This window comes from Balearica regulorum, chromosome 1 (genome assembly GCF_011004875.1).
Source record: "Balearica regulorum gibbericeps isolate bBalReg1 chromosome 1, bBalReg1.pri, whole genome shotgun sequence".
Classification (NCBI taxonomy): Eukaryota; Metazoa; Chordata; class Aves; order Gruiformes; family Gruidae; genus Balearica; species Balearica regulorum.
The window spans coordinates 127,103,021-127,121,547 of NC_046184.1; the positions used below are offsets into that span (position 1 = coordinate 127,103,021).

The 18,527-nt window shown below is 35.7% G+C and overlaps 1 protein-coding gene across 8 annotated transcripts in view; it reads left to right on the forward strand.

Annotated features, from left to right (window-relative positions):
• DMD (dystrophin) overlaps positions 1 to 18,527 on the forward strand; it is a 1,320,554-nt gene that overhangs the window by 876,352 nt on the left and 425,675 nt on the right. For all 8 annotated transcript variants that reach the window (XM_075774516.1, XM_075774534.1, XM_075774546.1 and 5 more), the window contains one exon: positions 8,185 to 8,360. In XM_075774516.1, the coding sequence (XP_075630631.1) occupies positions 8,185 to 8,360 (176 nt within the window). The remainder of the gene's footprint in view (positions 1 to 8,184; positions 8,361 to 18,527) is intronic.

An 18,527-nucleotide genomic window follows, 5' to 3' on the forward strand; every position in this document is an offset into this window, starting at 1 on the left:
GACAAAACTTTTGCTTGATCTTCTCGTAAACCAGATTGTCACTTGTCACCTTGGTGAAATTCATAATGACAAGTCCTACTGGGTGATATCTGCCTCTCAACAGCTAATTATGAAGAAAAATTCATTCAGTATTAGTAAGAAGAATTGGGGATGCATTTGAAGTTATAGTTGATAGCTGTACAGGCAGCAGTGACAAGAACCTGGAATTGCTGTAGCCAGCTGAAGTGTGAAGTTACTAGGTTATTCAAGTACAGTAGACTACTGCTTTTTGAAGGAGAGTAGGCTAGACTGCAGAATTTGTATAGGTAAAATACAGGAATTTCAGCCTTTATGCCTTGTTTTGTGAAGAACAAATTTTTCACTCTTTCTAGAAGGAAGAGGCGCAGTCAAGGGATAAAGTCTGGAAGATATTAAAACTTTCAAACAAATCTGGGACTCTGGTTAAAAGCTTTTTGCAGAATGTGAGAAGTTGTATATCTCCCTTTAATTTATTAAAATGTACAGTTGTGGAGTTGCATTGTACCCGCGTTTCTTTGTGTCATCATGGACAGTCAGCAATGCATCCAGGGAAACACTGGATTTTGTGTTCTTCTAATTAAACAGCATCAAAATACAGAAAAAAATATAAATATACAAAGCAGGATGGAATAGTGTTTTCCTAAGGGTCTCCAGCTAAGCAGTTTGCATACCAAATCAAGCAAAGTTTTTATATTCTAAACTATTTATATAAACTGTTGATCACACCACAAATAATTCTAGTAACAATTTTAGTCAGTGAGAATGAAATTGCCTTGTTATTTTACAGTATTTATTGTTTATTCAGAAAACAAGTCTGCAGCAATTTTCTTTTCCTTTGGTTTCTCATGTGCAGTTGATGTACAAAGCCGGTACAACTGACAAAATGCATCCGGTTCTGCTTTATAGGTAGAATCTGCCCAGAGCCTACTGTCAACTCTTTCAAATTCTGCTCTTCTCATAGAATTGATAGTAATATTCAAACAATAACAACTCCTATAATTTATGCTAAGAAGAAAACACTTTGCTTTAAATTATCGTCAACTCCTTAGTAAACATTGCCTTCAATTTTTTACAGTTTTTTCACCTTTTCCAACTCCATCAGCTGCCCTGAGATTCCATAATTCAGAATAACAACACAATAACAAACATAACACACACAAAACAACGAAGATTGCATAGCTGCTTATAACAAAACAGCTAAGAAACAGCATATACTTTTTGTTGATTGTTCTAATCCAAACAAAGTGCCCGTAATGTGTCTCTAGATTAAATCAATGTGATTTAACTGCCTGGAAAATTAATTTCTTCCTTATTTCTAATAGAATCTGGAACAGAGGTACATACTTTTAATGGATAAATTCATTCTGGTAACTAAATGCTAGCAAATTGTTTTGGGGATAGTTTTCCAGCAAATGCTTTCACAGTTCTCTGATTTATATTGTTGCATCTGGGTAGACACTCTTATGTCAAATTTATACTTTTACACAAAATAAAGCAAAAGAGAAATTTATTAAATGACAGAAGTATAGCACATTCATGTCAAATTCAAGACTAGAGATTTCTGACAGTGGTGCCTAGTACCTTTACACGCTTTTAGGATCTGTAGTTTACCCTAAATTAAGGAAAGGCAATACAATATTTTTTTCTTTAAACATTTTGTGCCAGCTAGTGTCTCTGACAGAAATTAGCTTGTTTGTGGTATTTCTTCATGTCACTACAGGGCTTTTCCATAACAATAAATAATTGTTAAGCACTTTTGTCTACTACAATGAAAAGAGGAAAGTGCTGGTAAGATTGCTCATAGAATAGTTTCTGATTAAGTTTAGCAGCAAAATGCTATTTCATTCAATGACAAGAGGAAAAGAAATTGCGGAAAGAGTTGCATGATATATGTACAAGTTAACTAAGAAATAACAAATGAAGTCAAAGAAATGATGCCGTTCTGGTGCCCGCTTAGGTAAGCGGGTAAGGACTGTGATGAAAATTTAAGTTACATAGTACAGAAAAAGCACTCAAACTGGTTTACTTTAAATCATCATCCACTCAAATATTTTTCTTTTTTACTATATTAATTAGTACCAGGAATCTATCTGAACCAATCATTTAGCTTTTTGTCATATTGCCTGGCCAGTTGACACGAGCATTGTGAAAGGCATCAAGAAAAAAAGGTGACATCTAGGGATGTGATGGTGTAGCCTATTTGGCTGATAAATTGTTTAATCGATTATATAAGTTACTTATTTTTGTCTATAAAAAGTTTAATCATAGTTTCTCAGGAAAAAAAACATAAAGTATAACTAACTACATGATATTGATGATGGTAGATTAAACAAATGTGTATATTATCACAACTTAGATACTGAACTGTTAATAAGTGTTCATTAAAAAAACAAAAAACACAAAAACAACAATAAAAAAAACCCAAATCAACAAACCCCAAAGCTACTGATGTTTCAAATAATAAAAAAAACCTATAACCATAACTTCTTGTAAATATATATTGTTTATACAGTAGATAAAATTGATGTAGGACTGGATTTGACAAAATAGGTTTTTGTCAGTTTTGTTTGTTCTTGGCAAAATAAGGTTACTGGCAGCTGTGTAAACCAAGAAGCAGCACAGTCAGAGCTTTAAAAAGAGAATCAAATGTCAGCGAGGAACCATTTTGGTGAGCATATGTTCACATTCGTTTTGTTAGTTGGGTAAAATACTGTGATTGAATCAACAGGGATATGTTACTGCTTTTCAAACACATGTGTTACAAGGTGATTCACAAAGAATCAGCCTGCGTCAAAGTACAGGCATCTTCGGGTATCCAAAACTGTTATCTACTGGACCTTGATACATAAAAGCGTCTCTCAAATTCACGTGTAGAAATTTGTGCAGTGTAACTCTTAGATGTCATTAAACTGAGCATCATTGTGTGCCCTGTTAACAACCTGACTTCAAGGTGTAGACTGATCATCCATATTCAGGACAAAGTTCCTTTGGCTCCTTGAATGATGCAGTTTCATAAAGTTAAATGTATTATGGAACACAAAATACTTGTCTTTTTGTAGTGATGTGCAGCAAGCTTGCAAACAGGACTAGCTCTAGGATTTCCAATATTGCAATTTTTTATTTGTCTTTGGCTGTAGTTGGGGGAAGGCAAGACACAGACTGACTGGGAAAGGGTTAAAAACTAAAAATAGAATGCGAAGTAAAATGGCGACAAATGGTAAAACCCCTGAATAATTAAAATAATAAAAGGAAAAGCAGCATGGGAAGGAAGTTTAAAAAAAGAGGAGAGGGAAGACATGTATTTTAGTGTTAGATATTTTTGTTCTCTCCCCTTTTTAGGGGATTCCCACCTTATATTTAGGGTATGAACTGAAAGCTACTGCCAAGATGATACTAGGAATGCCAGTAGATTTAGGGTCTCTCAGAACTTTAATTTTCTTAGGAAAGAAACATATGATGTAATTGGAAAGTACTTTCTAAATAATAACGGTGCTACTAACAACTTTGTCAACTTTGTCACAAGCAGTTGTGATTTGTTTATTAATATTCACTATACTGTGAATTATCTGCATAATTATCTCAAGAACAGCTTTACAAGTCTCAGAACTACTAATATTAATGCAGAAACCTCTGAACATTTAGAGGGACAACTTGAAATGTTCTATATACATTTGGGGATGTTAGAAGTAATGCTCAAAATGTCACAGTAAGAAATTCCTTTGGGAATCTTTCTACTTTTTCCTTTTTTTCTTTTTTTTTTCTTTTTTTTTCCCCATTTCCTTTTTTCATGTTTCATTCAAAAAATATCATAAAGCAGCTGGTCTTGTGCTGTCACCTATGCAGTTGCTTCTAGGACCAGAAAGTACAAGCGAGAACAAAAATGAAAACCAATAGTGAACTAGGCCAGAGTTTTCAAGCTGCTTATGGGCAGAGTCCCCTGCTATTGCAGCCACAGCCCTATTGACTCTTTGGTGAGGATTTTCCCCTGTGTTTACACACACACACACACACCCCCCCTTTTTTTTTTTTTTCCCTTCTCTTCCACTTGGAATTTTTCTGATAGAGTGAGCATAATTTGTCATTTTAGGTAAATTTTGGAAAATAAGAAGAAACTAATGGAAGCAAAGAAGCATCATATGAATGTCTTGACAGTTTTAAGTTATACTAAATTAGCTGATGTCATTATCAAAGTGTAAAACCATCTGTATGAGAGGTAGAAGTCCTTTAATATACTGGTTTTGCATTTTTTAGTCTGAGAGAGTATTTAAACCTTACTTTAGTGATATGTCATACTCTGCTTAGGAATCACAAAAAAAAAAATAAAGTGATGGCTATTTATCTTACCTGTTTTTCTTAGTAGCTAAAAAATGCAACGTGTTGAAAACACAAAGTACATAGGAGTACATGCAATCCACTCAAATTTGTGATTAGCTCTGTGTGTATGAATATGAAGAGGTCTTGTCTCTTCTGAGTTGTTTTATTTTTAATATTATGTTATATAAACATCTCATTTTTAATTAAGTTTCTATGCTTACTCTGTTCACAAAGGGGTTAGAAACTGTATAATTGCAAGTGTAAGTACCTGGGATGGCCTTGCGAGTAAGCCAGGAACCCAAAGGGCGATGCGCCTTTTTGCTTTGCCATTGCTGTGTGGAGGGGTGAAATGCCAAGTGAAACTACGAGGAGCAGATTCAATGCCAATATTCCTTCTGCAGCACCATAAGCTGTAGGGCCACAGGAGGCAATCTCTTGCATTCCCCCAGCACTTTCTCCTCATGCAGGTGTGTGGCAAAAGATAGCGAGGGAATAGGGAACTAAAGCTGTTGGCAAGTTTTAAAAACTGAATGTAAGTTGTGAAAAGCATCTTTGTAGTTCGTAGCTCTGGAATGAGTGTGTGAAAACATGAGTTTCAGAAAAATAGTTAAAAATACTTTTGTCAACTTTATACAAAAATACTTTTTTAAAAACTAAATGTCTTCACGGGTTGCTGTACTTTGTGCAGTACCCAGTATCAAGAAAAATCTGCTTTTTCTTAAGCTGTGGAATCTAGACAAACTTCAAACACCAGCACAAGTGTTTCAGTTTAACCATGGCAAGAGTGTCCAATGAATAAAGCACCTGGAAAAAAATAGTCTCAAATTGGGTTCTTTATGGAGATCTGAAATCCAGGTGGCCAGAAGCTTTCTCTCATGTTCTGGTAGAAGTTCAACTTTTCCTTCCTACACATCCTGCGCGAGGTTCCACATTAGGGATTTTAAGTTCAAAGACCGTCTCCACTACTGAGCTGACTATTGTCTTTGTCTACGTTGTAAGTAAGACATAATATGCCACAGGATAAATGAGAAAATTCCTTTGGTTAATTTTGTGTCAGTTGAAATAAGCGTGCAAGTCCTGTGATAGTTGCTATATTATTTTTTGTGCGTATGCTGGGGGAGGGAAAGAAACTAATTTAAGATGCTATGAATGCGAGAAAAGGGCTCAGTAAGAGTATTAAGAGACTTGTAACTAGCATTTTACTTTATAATAGTATACTCACTGGTGGTTTTTTCTGTCATTTAGAAAAACTGGTGCCAAAATATCCTCCAAATTATACAAATTTTAATTCTAAAAGCTTTGGAGCTCAGGAAGCAGAATTTCTCTTCTTTGTTCTCCTTGCCTTGATCTCCTGTTCCAGATGAACACTCCTGCTGCATATAAGTTTTGTTCTGAGTTATTTTTTCTGTAAGTCATACAGGTGCATGCAATAGCACAATTGTTTCAGGCACCTCACTGGAAATAAGCCACTTATTGTGATATACATTTCCTCAGACTATACATCTTATTGTTATGATTTACTTGTGTAATGCTCCCTACTGCATAATGCAAAGGCTCTAGCACTAAAATCAATGTGAAATACAGTGAATGCGTACAAAAACTAGATGTTCATTTTAAGCTGGGTGTTACCAAAACTGAGATGTGTACTGGAAATACCAATGACTTTTCAGCCTCACAGTAAAAGAGAATATTTGCATTTAGGAAAACTACCTAACCATTACTGCTCTTTATTCCTAATAGCAAATCATGTACCTGAAAATAACAGCCAAAGGTTGGACCAGGTATTATTGTATTAATGTACATCATGGAAAGAAAAGAAAATTTGATACCTCAAAGTAAGAGACTTTTATGGATCTTTTCTGGGTCTTAGAAGATCTTGCAGTTTCTGCTACAATGCTGTCTTAAAATCTTACGTGTTCCACGGGCAAAGCAAAGTGTGCTGGGACGCTTCGGGCTGGCAGAGTGCTTGATGCCATGTGATGGGACTATTGTAGCTTGCTAGGATCCAGCAGAAAAAGTTTTCTCATCCTATCAAAACATAATAAAACAGAATGCAGATTACTGCAGCGTTATGCTCATCTCAGCTAGTCTTTCATGCTGAAACTGTAGGATGTAAAAATTGCTTGGAAGAAAAGCCACACAATAATAGTTTTTACTGAGAGGTACCAAAGACAGGAATAATTTTTTGGGCATTCTCTTTTATAACAACCTAAGAGAAACTGTAAGAAAACAAAATAGAAAGTATAAGAAGAATAAGCTTAGTCTCAACAGTGCAAAACTCTGCCTTGGCTACGATTCCTGTCCAGGACTGTAAATAAATGCTGCAGCGGCTAGCTGACGTTGACGTCTGTGTCCCAGGTTGTACTGGTGCTGGTGTTCAAGCTGTCTGTGTAAAATCTGTTCAAAAGTTGGGATAGGACATGCAACTTGACTTTCTGCAGTTCAATGAATGAGGAGCTGGCAACTGCAGTGTGGTCATGTTAAAACAAGTGAACTTCAAATGTGGTTCAGTTTGTGAACTTTCAATCGTAACCCCATGCCTGAAGATCTCATGGACAAGATATATACAAAAAAATGCATGAGTACTTCTGTTCATCTTTTACGTTCCTTGAAAGCTGTATCCTGCCAATTTTAACCAGTTCATGGACAAATTTAATTTAATGTTTATATGCAGATTTACTAACTTGCTCTGTAATTTATATTATGCGTTTAGAAAGAGAAAGCAAGCATATAATGTTATTCCAGAGTATGATATGCTAAAATATTTGGGTTTTTTCCGGAAAAGGTAGATTCAGTATTTTACTTGAAAGCTCTCGTATGTAGAAACAATTCAGACACACTTCTTGAGGTTGTGAAGCCTATCATAAGTATGAATCCCACAGTGTAGATTGTTGAAGTTATTTCAGTTTCTGTTTATTTTATCAGTAAACTGTTGAAAATGATTTTACACTTCCCTGCTTGTATGTTTTAAGGAATTCAAGGAAAAAATTACTCACGCTCTACTGATGAGTAAAAATGGGAAAAGGTTTATTTCCTTACTTTATAAATACGAACTTCCTTAAACAGGCTTAGAGAGTTAAAATCTAAGCTATAGAATCAGAACTGTGTTGTTCTTAAACATGAGTTAAGGTAGCTACAGGTATGATAGTATTTTAATGACAAAAGGTGTAGAAAATGTATCCCAATGCATTTGGTTAAACTTGAAAAATGGTCCATCTTGGTTATCTTTTGGTAGTTTTTCATTTTGTTGTGTAAGTAGAAACAATCTAAATAATACTTTTCCTTAGAAATGTAGTCATGTCCCTGTCTTCCTCAGCTACTCCCCACCCCCACCCCCCCAAAAAAAAAAGCGCACGGGGGAATGGATTATCAGGCTTCTCACAAACTGGAGTCGAATGTGTTCTTTAATGGAATCAGAAGTACTTCAAACAGTATTTGCTTTCTTGACAGCAGTTATTTGTGTTGATAGCTAATAGGAACTCCACACACCGTGGACTTCAAATTTTGCAATGCTTTGTAGGCTATTAAGTAAACATGGTATATACCTTTGGAGGATGTAGAAGTAAATTTGTTTACAAGTTTTTCTTATTAATTGATCTGCAGAATATTACTATAATGATCTTTAGCAGACAAGAATGCAGGAGGGAAAAAGGGCTGTAGAGGTGCACTGAAAGGTGCTTGTTACAAAAACATGAGATGTCTTTCTGTCTGCTTGCCTTTGGATTTTTTTCATTTGGAATTCAGAGGAGAGCAAAAACTTTCACCTCTTTCCATCTGGCCAGTATGTGATGAAACATTTTGTTTCATGCTTGACATTTTTATGAATGCGTGTATGTGTTGGGTATTTTGCAGGAGCTTCAGGATGGCATTGGGAGACAGCAAGCTGTTGTCAAAACATTGAACGTAACTGGTGAAGAGATTATTGAGCAGTCAGCAGCAGCAGATGCTAAGGTGCTGAAGGAACAACTGGAAAGTTTGAATACTCGGTGGCAGGAGATCTGCAGACAGCTGGTAGAGAAAAAAAAGAGGTAGGTTAAAAGAGAGCAAAAATGTTGAGAAATTATTTTTTGTTATTTTAGATTTGCTTCTGACTTAAGTGTTCAAAGGAGCTCTCAACTTCTGGAGTTTTTGTATTCATAAAAAATTATCAGTAATTAAATTTCACATCCACAATCATTTGTTTAATTCTTTTTTTCTACCTATTCCTGTCAATGGCCACCACTCCCTTCCATACTCCACATTTTCATAATTCCATTCCTAATGTTAAAAAAAAATAAACAAGCATACGTTATTGCTTGATTAAAAGTAGAACAGATTGGAGCTTCATTTACAGAATTTACAGTTGATTTAGCATCTTTGTATTTGATAGTATGTCATTAAAATATGTCTGTAATACTAATAATACCTTAGCTAATTGATACAGTTAATCCTAATCTAATTCACTTCTCATCATTAATACCATAAACATCTGTATTTCATAGGTTGGATAAAAAGGACAGATTGATTAATATAATGTAACTTATAATCACTTTTCGGTCTCACACAGTCACAGGAAGCTAGAGCATTTGAGTTACAGATAATACAAAAATGGTTTGACTTCTTTAAAAAGAAAATTTCCAATTAAAAAAAAATATATTTTTGTTGCTGATTACACTGTTTTATAAAAGCATATGTTATTGACCTAGATGCTAGGCCTAAATTGATGACATTCTGCTTCAGAATACAGTCCCTGGCAGCGCTTGCTTTATGCATATTTTTTAAAACCCAGAATATTTCTTATAGAGGTACATTCATGAGTGCTAGAGATGTACTCGAAGAACTAGTAGTGTGCAGCAGTTTTGTTGCTTCTGATGTGTCACATACCGTTTTTCTTTGGGTTAGAGCTGTGGGGGGCAAAAGCTATGAAAATGTTCGCTGGAGTGATAAGAGAGCGTCCTGAAAGGTTATTACTGAGTTTAATCATGATTAAAGTTTCACTTGGAACATGTTAAAAGGAGGTGGTGCAGGAAGTAAGCTACAGCTGTCAGAAGCTACAGCAGTGCTTTAAATGTTTCTTTCTGCTGTATTTCCAGGTGTTGATGGTAATGTTTCTTGTTACACAAGGGAGTCCTTGGCCTTTATTTATCACACTAGAAGCTGTTCTTTTGTACAATGGAAACCCATCTGTGTTTCCAAGCCTTAACTTGTTATGTAAGTGCTAACACTTACAAAACAATAACACATCATTTTAATAGCCCTGTAAGCTGCTGTGGCAACACAGAAGAAAGAGATTGGTGGTTAAGCTTTGTCTGAGAATATATGTTCCAGTTCTGGTAAAGATTGGTACTGTACTTTCCTTCATTTATCAGTTGAAATGTGTATCTGAATGCTGTTTTGGCTCAAGGCGGTGTTAGCAGTATATGTAATTTCTTGGCACATTCTATATTTTAAGGAAGCCTAGGATCTGTTAAATGGGAATAATACAGTTATGTTCCCTAGATGAAGGATCTTAAATAAACACTTGCTCATGCCTTCTTCTGTTTGGTCTCTTTGGTTTGTTGACTGGTTGGTTTATTTTCTTCTAGAATGACAGCTTGTGTAATTTTGAGGACAATGATTGCAGAGACCTCGGTCAGTGAATGCGCATGAATAAATGCATTGCTGTAGAAGGAATACAGACATTGTTGTGTTAAACTGATATAAATGCTTTGATGTACTGTAGTGAGACCTGTGTGCATCAGGATGGAGAAGTTTGCATTTCTATTGATCACCTGGTCTTCCTGGCTGCATCAGAGCCAGGAAATGGTTTTTGCTCTCAGATCTTGGAAAAGGATCCTACCTTCAGTCTAGCTGCTGCCTCCCAGTACATTTCTCTTCCCCCGATCTGCTCTTTTCACTCTCAGACTGGATTTTCAAAGGAAGGAAACCTAGGTGACAGGAATGTGTCATGTGTTCTAGCTATGTCTCAACTATTGATGTTCCTAGGCATGAAAAGACCATAGGCTTATCTGTTGCACAGTCTTCATATAGCCTTATTGTCATGGGATTTTCATCTCTCTTATGCTTTGGCATCTTTCAGTTGTTCATTAGTGGTCCTACTTTGGTTTGGGATACAGTCACATTCTCTGGTTTTAGGACTTGAAACCCATGTCACCCAAAGTGCCTTAATTTTTCGTTAGGAACAAAGCATGGGGCAAACAAGAAAAGCTGAAGGAAGTGACCTCTACATGCTTCTCCTGTATGCTGTCACTTCTTGCTCACTCAGACTCTCACCTATATGTGTGTCTGAGTGTATGTTTGTACAGGAGTCATTCTCATGAGACCAGTATTGCATAGATAGAGTTGAACTTGACTGCTACTAGCAATTGCAGTAAAAATGATGCTCAGCTAAATTATGCCAAGAAGTATGTGCATTAACTTGTTCTGAGTTACCATAGCTGGGCTTCGAACAGGAGCCATGCCAGATATCTGAAAACTAACCTCAGTATCTTTTTGACTGTACCACTGCCTGTTTACCGTTACTCTTCTATATCTGCTTGTTATTGTTTTCTTTGCTGTCCAAGAGGTCACTGCCAGCAGAGCAAATTCAGTCATGGCATTGTCCATCACGTGTGTTTGTACTATGCAACGGTAGAATGGCAAATTTATGTAAGTATCTCAGTATAGATTATAATAGATCTGAGTGAAATAAAATATTTTTACTCCTCCTTTTCAGAATAGTATTAATAGAGTATTTTCCAAACAAACTTCTGAGCCAGTATGCTTATATTTTGGATCACCTAAGTTTAAATAGTTCTTTAATATTTCTCTTTCTTAAAAATTAAAATGTTCACAATTAAAAGAATTTTATGATTATGAGGGGGTTTCTAAATTTTTTGTTTAAGTCAGTTTTGAGAATGAGAAAACAGAACCACATTTTAGAACCACAACGGAAAAAGATTGTGTTGAAGGGAAAGCAGACTCGGTAGAATATATTTTCATTTAATATTTTGAAAGAAAAATAAAATGGATATTAACATTTAGAATCTTGTACAAATCAGAAAAGAAAATTGATTCTAAAAGTTTTTAAAATAGACTTTATGTTTATTCTTTGTAGTCAATACTTTGTGCTCTGCTTTGAAAGCTGATTCTCAGTAGCTCAGAGGAGTAGTGATCAATTCAAATTTTGTTTTCTATTAAATTTTTTGGCTCAGTAGATCTCAAGATAAAAGAAGTGATAAGAAATTAGCAATTGAATGGATTCCAGACATGAAATCTTACAGTCATTCCTAATTCAAGTATAATGTTGCTAAGCATTATTTAAATGGCAAGGAAATTTTAAATGCTCTAAAATCTATTTTGCTATTGCTTGCCAAGACAGAAGAACTTGATTTTGATAATCCTGCCCAGTTTACAGATGAGGCATAGGCCATTTTGAACATATTTCTCAAGCCGTGTTCAAACATACTCATCAGCTGTGTATTGGGGGACAAGATTACAGAAGAAAGTAACAGAAACCAATATATTTTTGTAAGGTGCATGAATGTAAGAATTTAATTGGAAACAGAGGTATATGGTGACATTTCCAAGAATGCCCATGACAAGCTCTCTCTCAGGTAATCAAATACTGAGCTAATAGTGGGGAAACTCCAAAACTGAGCAGGTGGGCAACAAGTGGCAGGTGATCTTCACCACAGACAAATGTGAGGTAATAAATATTTCAGAGAAACAGTCTATACCATGCTTACATGATACTGAGCTTGCAAATGGCAGTTACAGCTCAAGAAGGTAATCCTGGCTTTATCACTGTTTTCAGGCTCAGTGTAGAGAGGCACCTAAAAAAGCCATAAAATTTTGGGCAGCATCAGTAAGGGTATTGAGAACAAAACAAAAAAAATGTTGTTTTGCTGCCATTGAACATTGTGGCATGCTCACGTTGAGCACTGTGTGCAGATCTGCTCTCTGCATATCAAAGGGTATGATGGACTTACAGAAAGTATAGATGGAGGAAGGCAACTAAAAAGACCCAGGGTTTGGAGCAGCTGCATTGTGAGGAGGGACTTAGGAAGCTGGGGATCTTCAATCTAGAGAGAAATCTCAGGAGAGATATACTTGAGGTTTACAAAATCTCAGTGGTGGGTAAAGTGAATGTGGAATGACATGTTATTCACCTAATTCCTTAATACCAGAAGTAAAAGGTACTTGATGAAACTGTAAGAGATAGTAAAATCAATTTAAAAATTACTACCTTACATTATGATTTCTGAATGTCTGAGGTTAGCTGGCCACAGAAGGTTGTAAAGGAAAAAAAAAAAAAAAAAAAAGAGAGAAAGGACTCCGTCCTATAAAATCCTTTATCTAGTAACAATGGATTCTGGGGGAGTGTGAGATGAATGGACTACAAAAAGTGGCCAGTCTTCTGTGGTCCCCTTAATTGCCATCTCCAATGGCAATGTTGGTGGCAATCTGTTGGGCTAGCTGACATGCTTGGGCATTTTTTCATGTTCTGATGCACCAATTATATTTCGGGAGGGGTATGTGGGGGTGGAGGTTCTACAGAATTATGTTATCATTTATCCTGAGGATGCACTGTTAAATGGTCTACTATTTATTCTGTATGAGAATATAATATTATCACTGCATTGATAAAGACTGTAAATTCAAAATATTTCCTGTAACCATCATGAAACCCTGTGGTTGGTTGACTTAAAAAGGGAAGATTGATACATGATATAATTCTGAGAGTTTCAACATGTTAATCCAGTTTTCATAAATAATTTGGAATAAGTATTAAACTACCTGCATAATAAGAAGTGTAAACCAGATCAAAACCCACGAAATTCTGTAAATAACTGAAACTGGTCATAGGTTCACTAGACACTAATTTTAATCTTAGTGGTAGTCTGGCAGATTTAATGAATTAGAATTATTTGGACCAGAAAAGGACAATTTAATTAAAAACAGACAAGAGAATAAACCAAATCTCAAAATAATTTGCGGAACCTGTACTGCTCTTCAGTAAAAATAAGCTGGTTTTTTTAAGTTTTAAAAGGTCAAATGCTGATCCTAGGCAAAGCATAGACTTAAAAATGGCTTTGTATCTCCTTTCTTTGGTACTGTAGATCAAGAGGTTATGCTTGAGTTACGTTTGCGTCGGATGCTATCTTTCATTTGCCTTTAGCAAAGAGTTTCAAAGCTGCAGAAGTTTGAATTCAGTGTTTAATGTTTCTGTATGTTGCAGTTTAATCCATCCAGCTAAGAATTATGTGAGAATGTAATTTTAGCACATCTAGTCATTTAATCTTACTGCAAATTTCAGAATAGACCAGGCAGTTGAATAAAGTGAAACTTGATTGAAAGTCTGATAAACTGATAGTTAGCAAATTGGGAATTTAATTGAGTTTTTGTTAGCATTTTGTTGCAAGCGGCATGTTTTGGAGAAGTTTGAGTTTGTACTCTAGAACAGTGTTGCTCACACTGAAAGGGAGACTTTGGAGACTGGGGGAAATTGCAGCAACCCCTTGAATAGATGCTGCTAACCCCAGACAAAAGAGAGGGGGAAAACCCCTGCCTGTTTCTTCCTCTTCATGCTCCAGCAATCATTTTGAATACAAAAAAAATCTTCTAAACTGCACCATCAGAAGATCTCTCTCCCTTTTTGCTCCCTGAGATGCATCAGGCCATATTATGCTTCGCATGCCTGTGTGGAGTGATGCTGCTGGGACACCCGAGTTTTGGATGACTTTGGGAGGCAGTGGCTTGCCATCAGGGCATTTGCGTGCACTCGAGGGCCTGGGTGGTGGCAAGCTCCAGGGCTGCGGTGGCAACCTGGTGCTGCACCCTCACTCCCGCTACAAGAACGCATGGGCCACCAGAGCTAGGCGAGGGAATATATACCAGGAGGAGAAGCAACATCTCACATAGGAGCTTGATAAGATGAAGGCTCATAAATGAGGTTGTCAGCAGTCTTGTAGCAGTGGTGCTGGCTGGTCTTTGTATTTTCTATCTCTGATAAAAATTTCTTGTGTAATTTTTGAAAACAGATGCCCAGGAATTAGATTCCTTCGCTGTTTCAGAAGTAATCAGTATGGGGTTTTTTTTATTCATAACAATCTGACGTTTGTTAAAACTGAGTTCTGTTGAGTGGAAGAAAAATTTTCATTATTTTAGCTGCAAATACATTTGCACTTTTAATGAGCTTGAACCTGCAGACTGTCTGTTCAGATCTCTACTCAAATGAGTTTGAAATAATTATGGAAAGAATGACAGAACAAAGGCTGTTTACCAGAATATTTTCAAATACTTTTCTGAATATAAAAACACAAGCTTTTTGTTCTAAATTTTTTTTTTTTAAATTGTTATAAAGTAAATATTTTTTAATGTTTTTCATACCTTACTTTCATTATTCTTTTTTGGCCATAACACACTAGCTACCAGTCATTGGTTTCCTTCACCTGAACACTCAGTATATCAAAGGCTGTGATTAGCTTCTCATTGACATTTAAAAGCTGGCTTAGGATGAAGAGATTTCATGACAGTTAAGTCAATAAATATATTTTTTCTTTCCAACATAAAATTAGTTACATATTGAATTCTCTGAATATTTCTTTTTTTGACTGTTCCAATTTCTTACAGTAAATTACTAGAAAAGAATCACTCTGGTATAAATTAGCACTGTGTTTACAAATAATGTAGCTAAATTTCTTACTGTTCAGTATTTATATCTGACTTTTCTAAAGTTTCTCTGATATTTTTCATTTCAGTTATTTTTTTTAAAGTTCCTTACCCAAATGAAGCATATTTGGACATTCTTTCAAGAAAGAAAGAAAATTAATTCTCTCTTAGTAAATATTTTCTCTAAATTGCCAAGTTACTATTTTGGTGGCTTCTTAAATTCTCAGTAACAGCTACTAAATGCACTAATTCCTAATCTTAGAAATCCCATAAATACAAAATCAACAGCTGAATGTTAAAAAAATAAAAAGGCACCAAAACATTATTGGAAGTGCAAGTGGGAATATGAGTCACAAGTGCAGATCTGTCCTACTCCTGTGATTGCACATTTTCTATCTCTAGCTGACACCTCCCAAATAAAGCCAACATCACTTGTGTGCAGTTACAAACTGTAAACATCTAATGTGTTTCATAAACTATTTACGGGTTGCTATGGTATTGGTATCACATTATTGACTATGGAGAAAATACATGAGCTGAACTATGCATTTTATATGATTTCCAGAAACTGCAAATGAAAAAAATAAGCTTACTTGAAATGGGCCATGACTGTTTATGTACTAGTTAACCATTATAACTAAGGATTAATGATAGTGAAAAAGTATATCCAGAGTATTTTGTAGACTACTATAAGAATTTGTTATTGATTCAGTTTAATAGTTAAGAAAACCAGTCCCTATGAAATATCATAGATACAAGATGTTATTAGGAAAAAGAATTATTTTAATTAATTTACTACTTAATATTAAATACTGAATATTAATACATTCACTTCCATAAGTATAATGTATATAAAATTCACATAAACAGCTGTGCAGTCAGAATAGTTGACCAAGGGGCCTTATGAATTTAGAAATACAAACAGAAAGCTGTCGTGTTTTAATATGGAAAAGTAATGTGCCTGAGAACAGCAGTCATGTAGAAGACTAAAAGTTACATAGGAAATTCTGTACTCCCTGCTATAGTTTAAGAACTTTGCATCAAATGAGCTGGATTACATTTCAGGGTTAATGAAACAAACCATTTGCCAACAGAGAAGCAGTGTAAAAGCTCTTGGGAATTTAGACTGGTTTAAAAGCATGCAGATCTGTGCTGGAGATGGGTCTGTTTTGGCTCCATAGGACCACCTACTGAAATGACATCTTATTCCTCAATCACCTGCTTACCCAGCAAGGTGTACTCCAAACTGCTTTCTCAAGAGCTGCTCTGTCCATGTCTGAGTCAACTGGTGGCTCATGCTCCTCATTCCAGTTTGTTTAGGCTCAGATTTGAAAGACCATACTCCCTTAATAACAACTTACTGTTAATTTGTCATTGCCGCTGTGGATTTAAACACCTAGAAATTACATGTATCTGTTGTTCCAAATGTAATTATGGTGATAGAAATCAGCTTGTTCAAAAGGTGCAATCAGTCATCGAGTTAAAAATTTTTATTTGATTAACTGGTTCAGCTAATATAGCGAGTGCTTTATTTTTGTGGCTTGCATAATATGATACTTGTCATGCAGAATGCTATTTATAATAGAAGTAATGTTCTAGCAGGCCAAGAACAAATTGTAAAGTAAATTATGAAGTGCACCTGCAGCTCCCATTAGTTGCAATGGACCTTTTAATTACTATACTACACACTGTTCCTGACTAGGATAAGGAAGTAGATCTTTATGGAACTTTTTTTTTTTGTCTGAATTCTGAAACCCTTCTGAGCATATATATACACACACAAAACATCTCTAAAAGAATTCTTGGAAAGTCTTAGGTTGAAAACATCCCACATCCCACATTGCTCAGATAATAAAACTCAGTCCTACTGATCAACATTTAAATTAGTCATCAAAGTAAAAATCTTTCCTTCATGACTAGGAAAAGTTTTAAATGTTTTAAGGGTTGCAGTTGAATTCATAAGGGTGATAAAACTGACAGTGTACTTAAGATGAAAAAGGAATCTTGCCAATTGCTATCTCTGCTAGGAGACAAGAAATCTTTTTGATTTCCTATTCAAAATACTATACAGCTCAATAATTTTGCTCTCAGGTGCATTGAGTTGAACACTATGCCTTTTCTGTGCCAGAATTAACATATTTAAAGTTGAATCTTTCTCAGGTTTGTCCTTGGGGTACCATCACATAACACCTCCATTGAGCTATGCACTTTACAAATGAGTAGAAGTGATAGGAAACCAAAAAAAGTAAAGCTGATGCTGAGAGCTTAGGTTCTGGGGAATCTGGTCACGTTGAGGGACAGAGATTTTATTGTGTGGTTCACAGCGTAGCACTGGATGACTGATTCCCAGACCTCCATGTAGTCAAGGCAGAGGGGGACACTGCCTCAGAAAGATTTGAAGTTGTGCTTCTGCTTTTAAGATTACAGAGAGCTAGTATTTCTTCATTTTTACGGTTACAGATCTCAGTATAGATTAGCATCTGCCTCAGTTTCACAAAAATAAATGTTTTGATTGGTTGGTTTTAGATAACCTCTTTTAACTTAAAGAAAAGCATTTGACCTCTCAAGGACACACACACTTGTCAGTGAAGAACACCGATAGAAATGTGATGCTGTAAAGCTGGTTCTTCACTTCCTGTCCTGTACAATCAAAATGTATAATTCTGTACACATTAGGAAGGTCCAGAATTTCTGGCTGCATAATAGTACTTCATAAGAGATTCAGAGCTGCAGTACATGGACACAATAAATATGAGAGGCCAGCAGCATCAGGACTTTTCACTGACATTGCCTGCATTTCCAGAAATCCTAGACAAACAACAGTTCCTGAAAACAGTTGTGCAGGTTTCCATAAGAATTTAAGACAAAAGCAGGAAATTAGGGCTGTTAATTGGCTTCTTTTGCTATTTATGGTGTTTACTTTTTAATGCATTTGTATAAATGTAAGTATATGTGTGTATATGTATGTATACCTGTATTTATATTTGTCTATATATGCATGTGTGTATGTATATACATATATCAAGACATAAATAGTTTTGGAAGATTTTGTTGTTTTTACAGTAAATATCTTCTCTTTCTTTTTCCTCTGAAGAACAATTTGGCACCAGTGGCTTGTGTTTGTTTAATCTCTAGGCAGTTACTGCGGAGTAATTTGTTTATGAGCTTAAAAAAGAGCAGTAGTGGGCTCACATGTCTAGTAAATATTACAACACACTGTGTTAAGAACAAAAGCAAATAAACCTGTTTGCTGATTTAGAATTCCATTCTAGATCTAAAGCAGGAACTTGATCTAGAACTTGTGTTGAGATCCTGTTCAGAGCAGCAGAAATTTGCTGCCTCCCTGGGGCCCAAGTTAATGATGTGATGAGAAAAATCTCCTACCCTGGTACACCCTCAAGTTATTATCCATTGTTGATCTTTTTCATGTAGGTGGGGATGAACTTAGAATAAGAAGTCCAAGGGCAAACAAGAGAGACTTCAGGGCCTTGGGATGACTGCCGAAGGGATCAGGAGCACAAGTAGTGTGGTCTATCCTTCCAGTTGCAGGGAATGATGAGGGA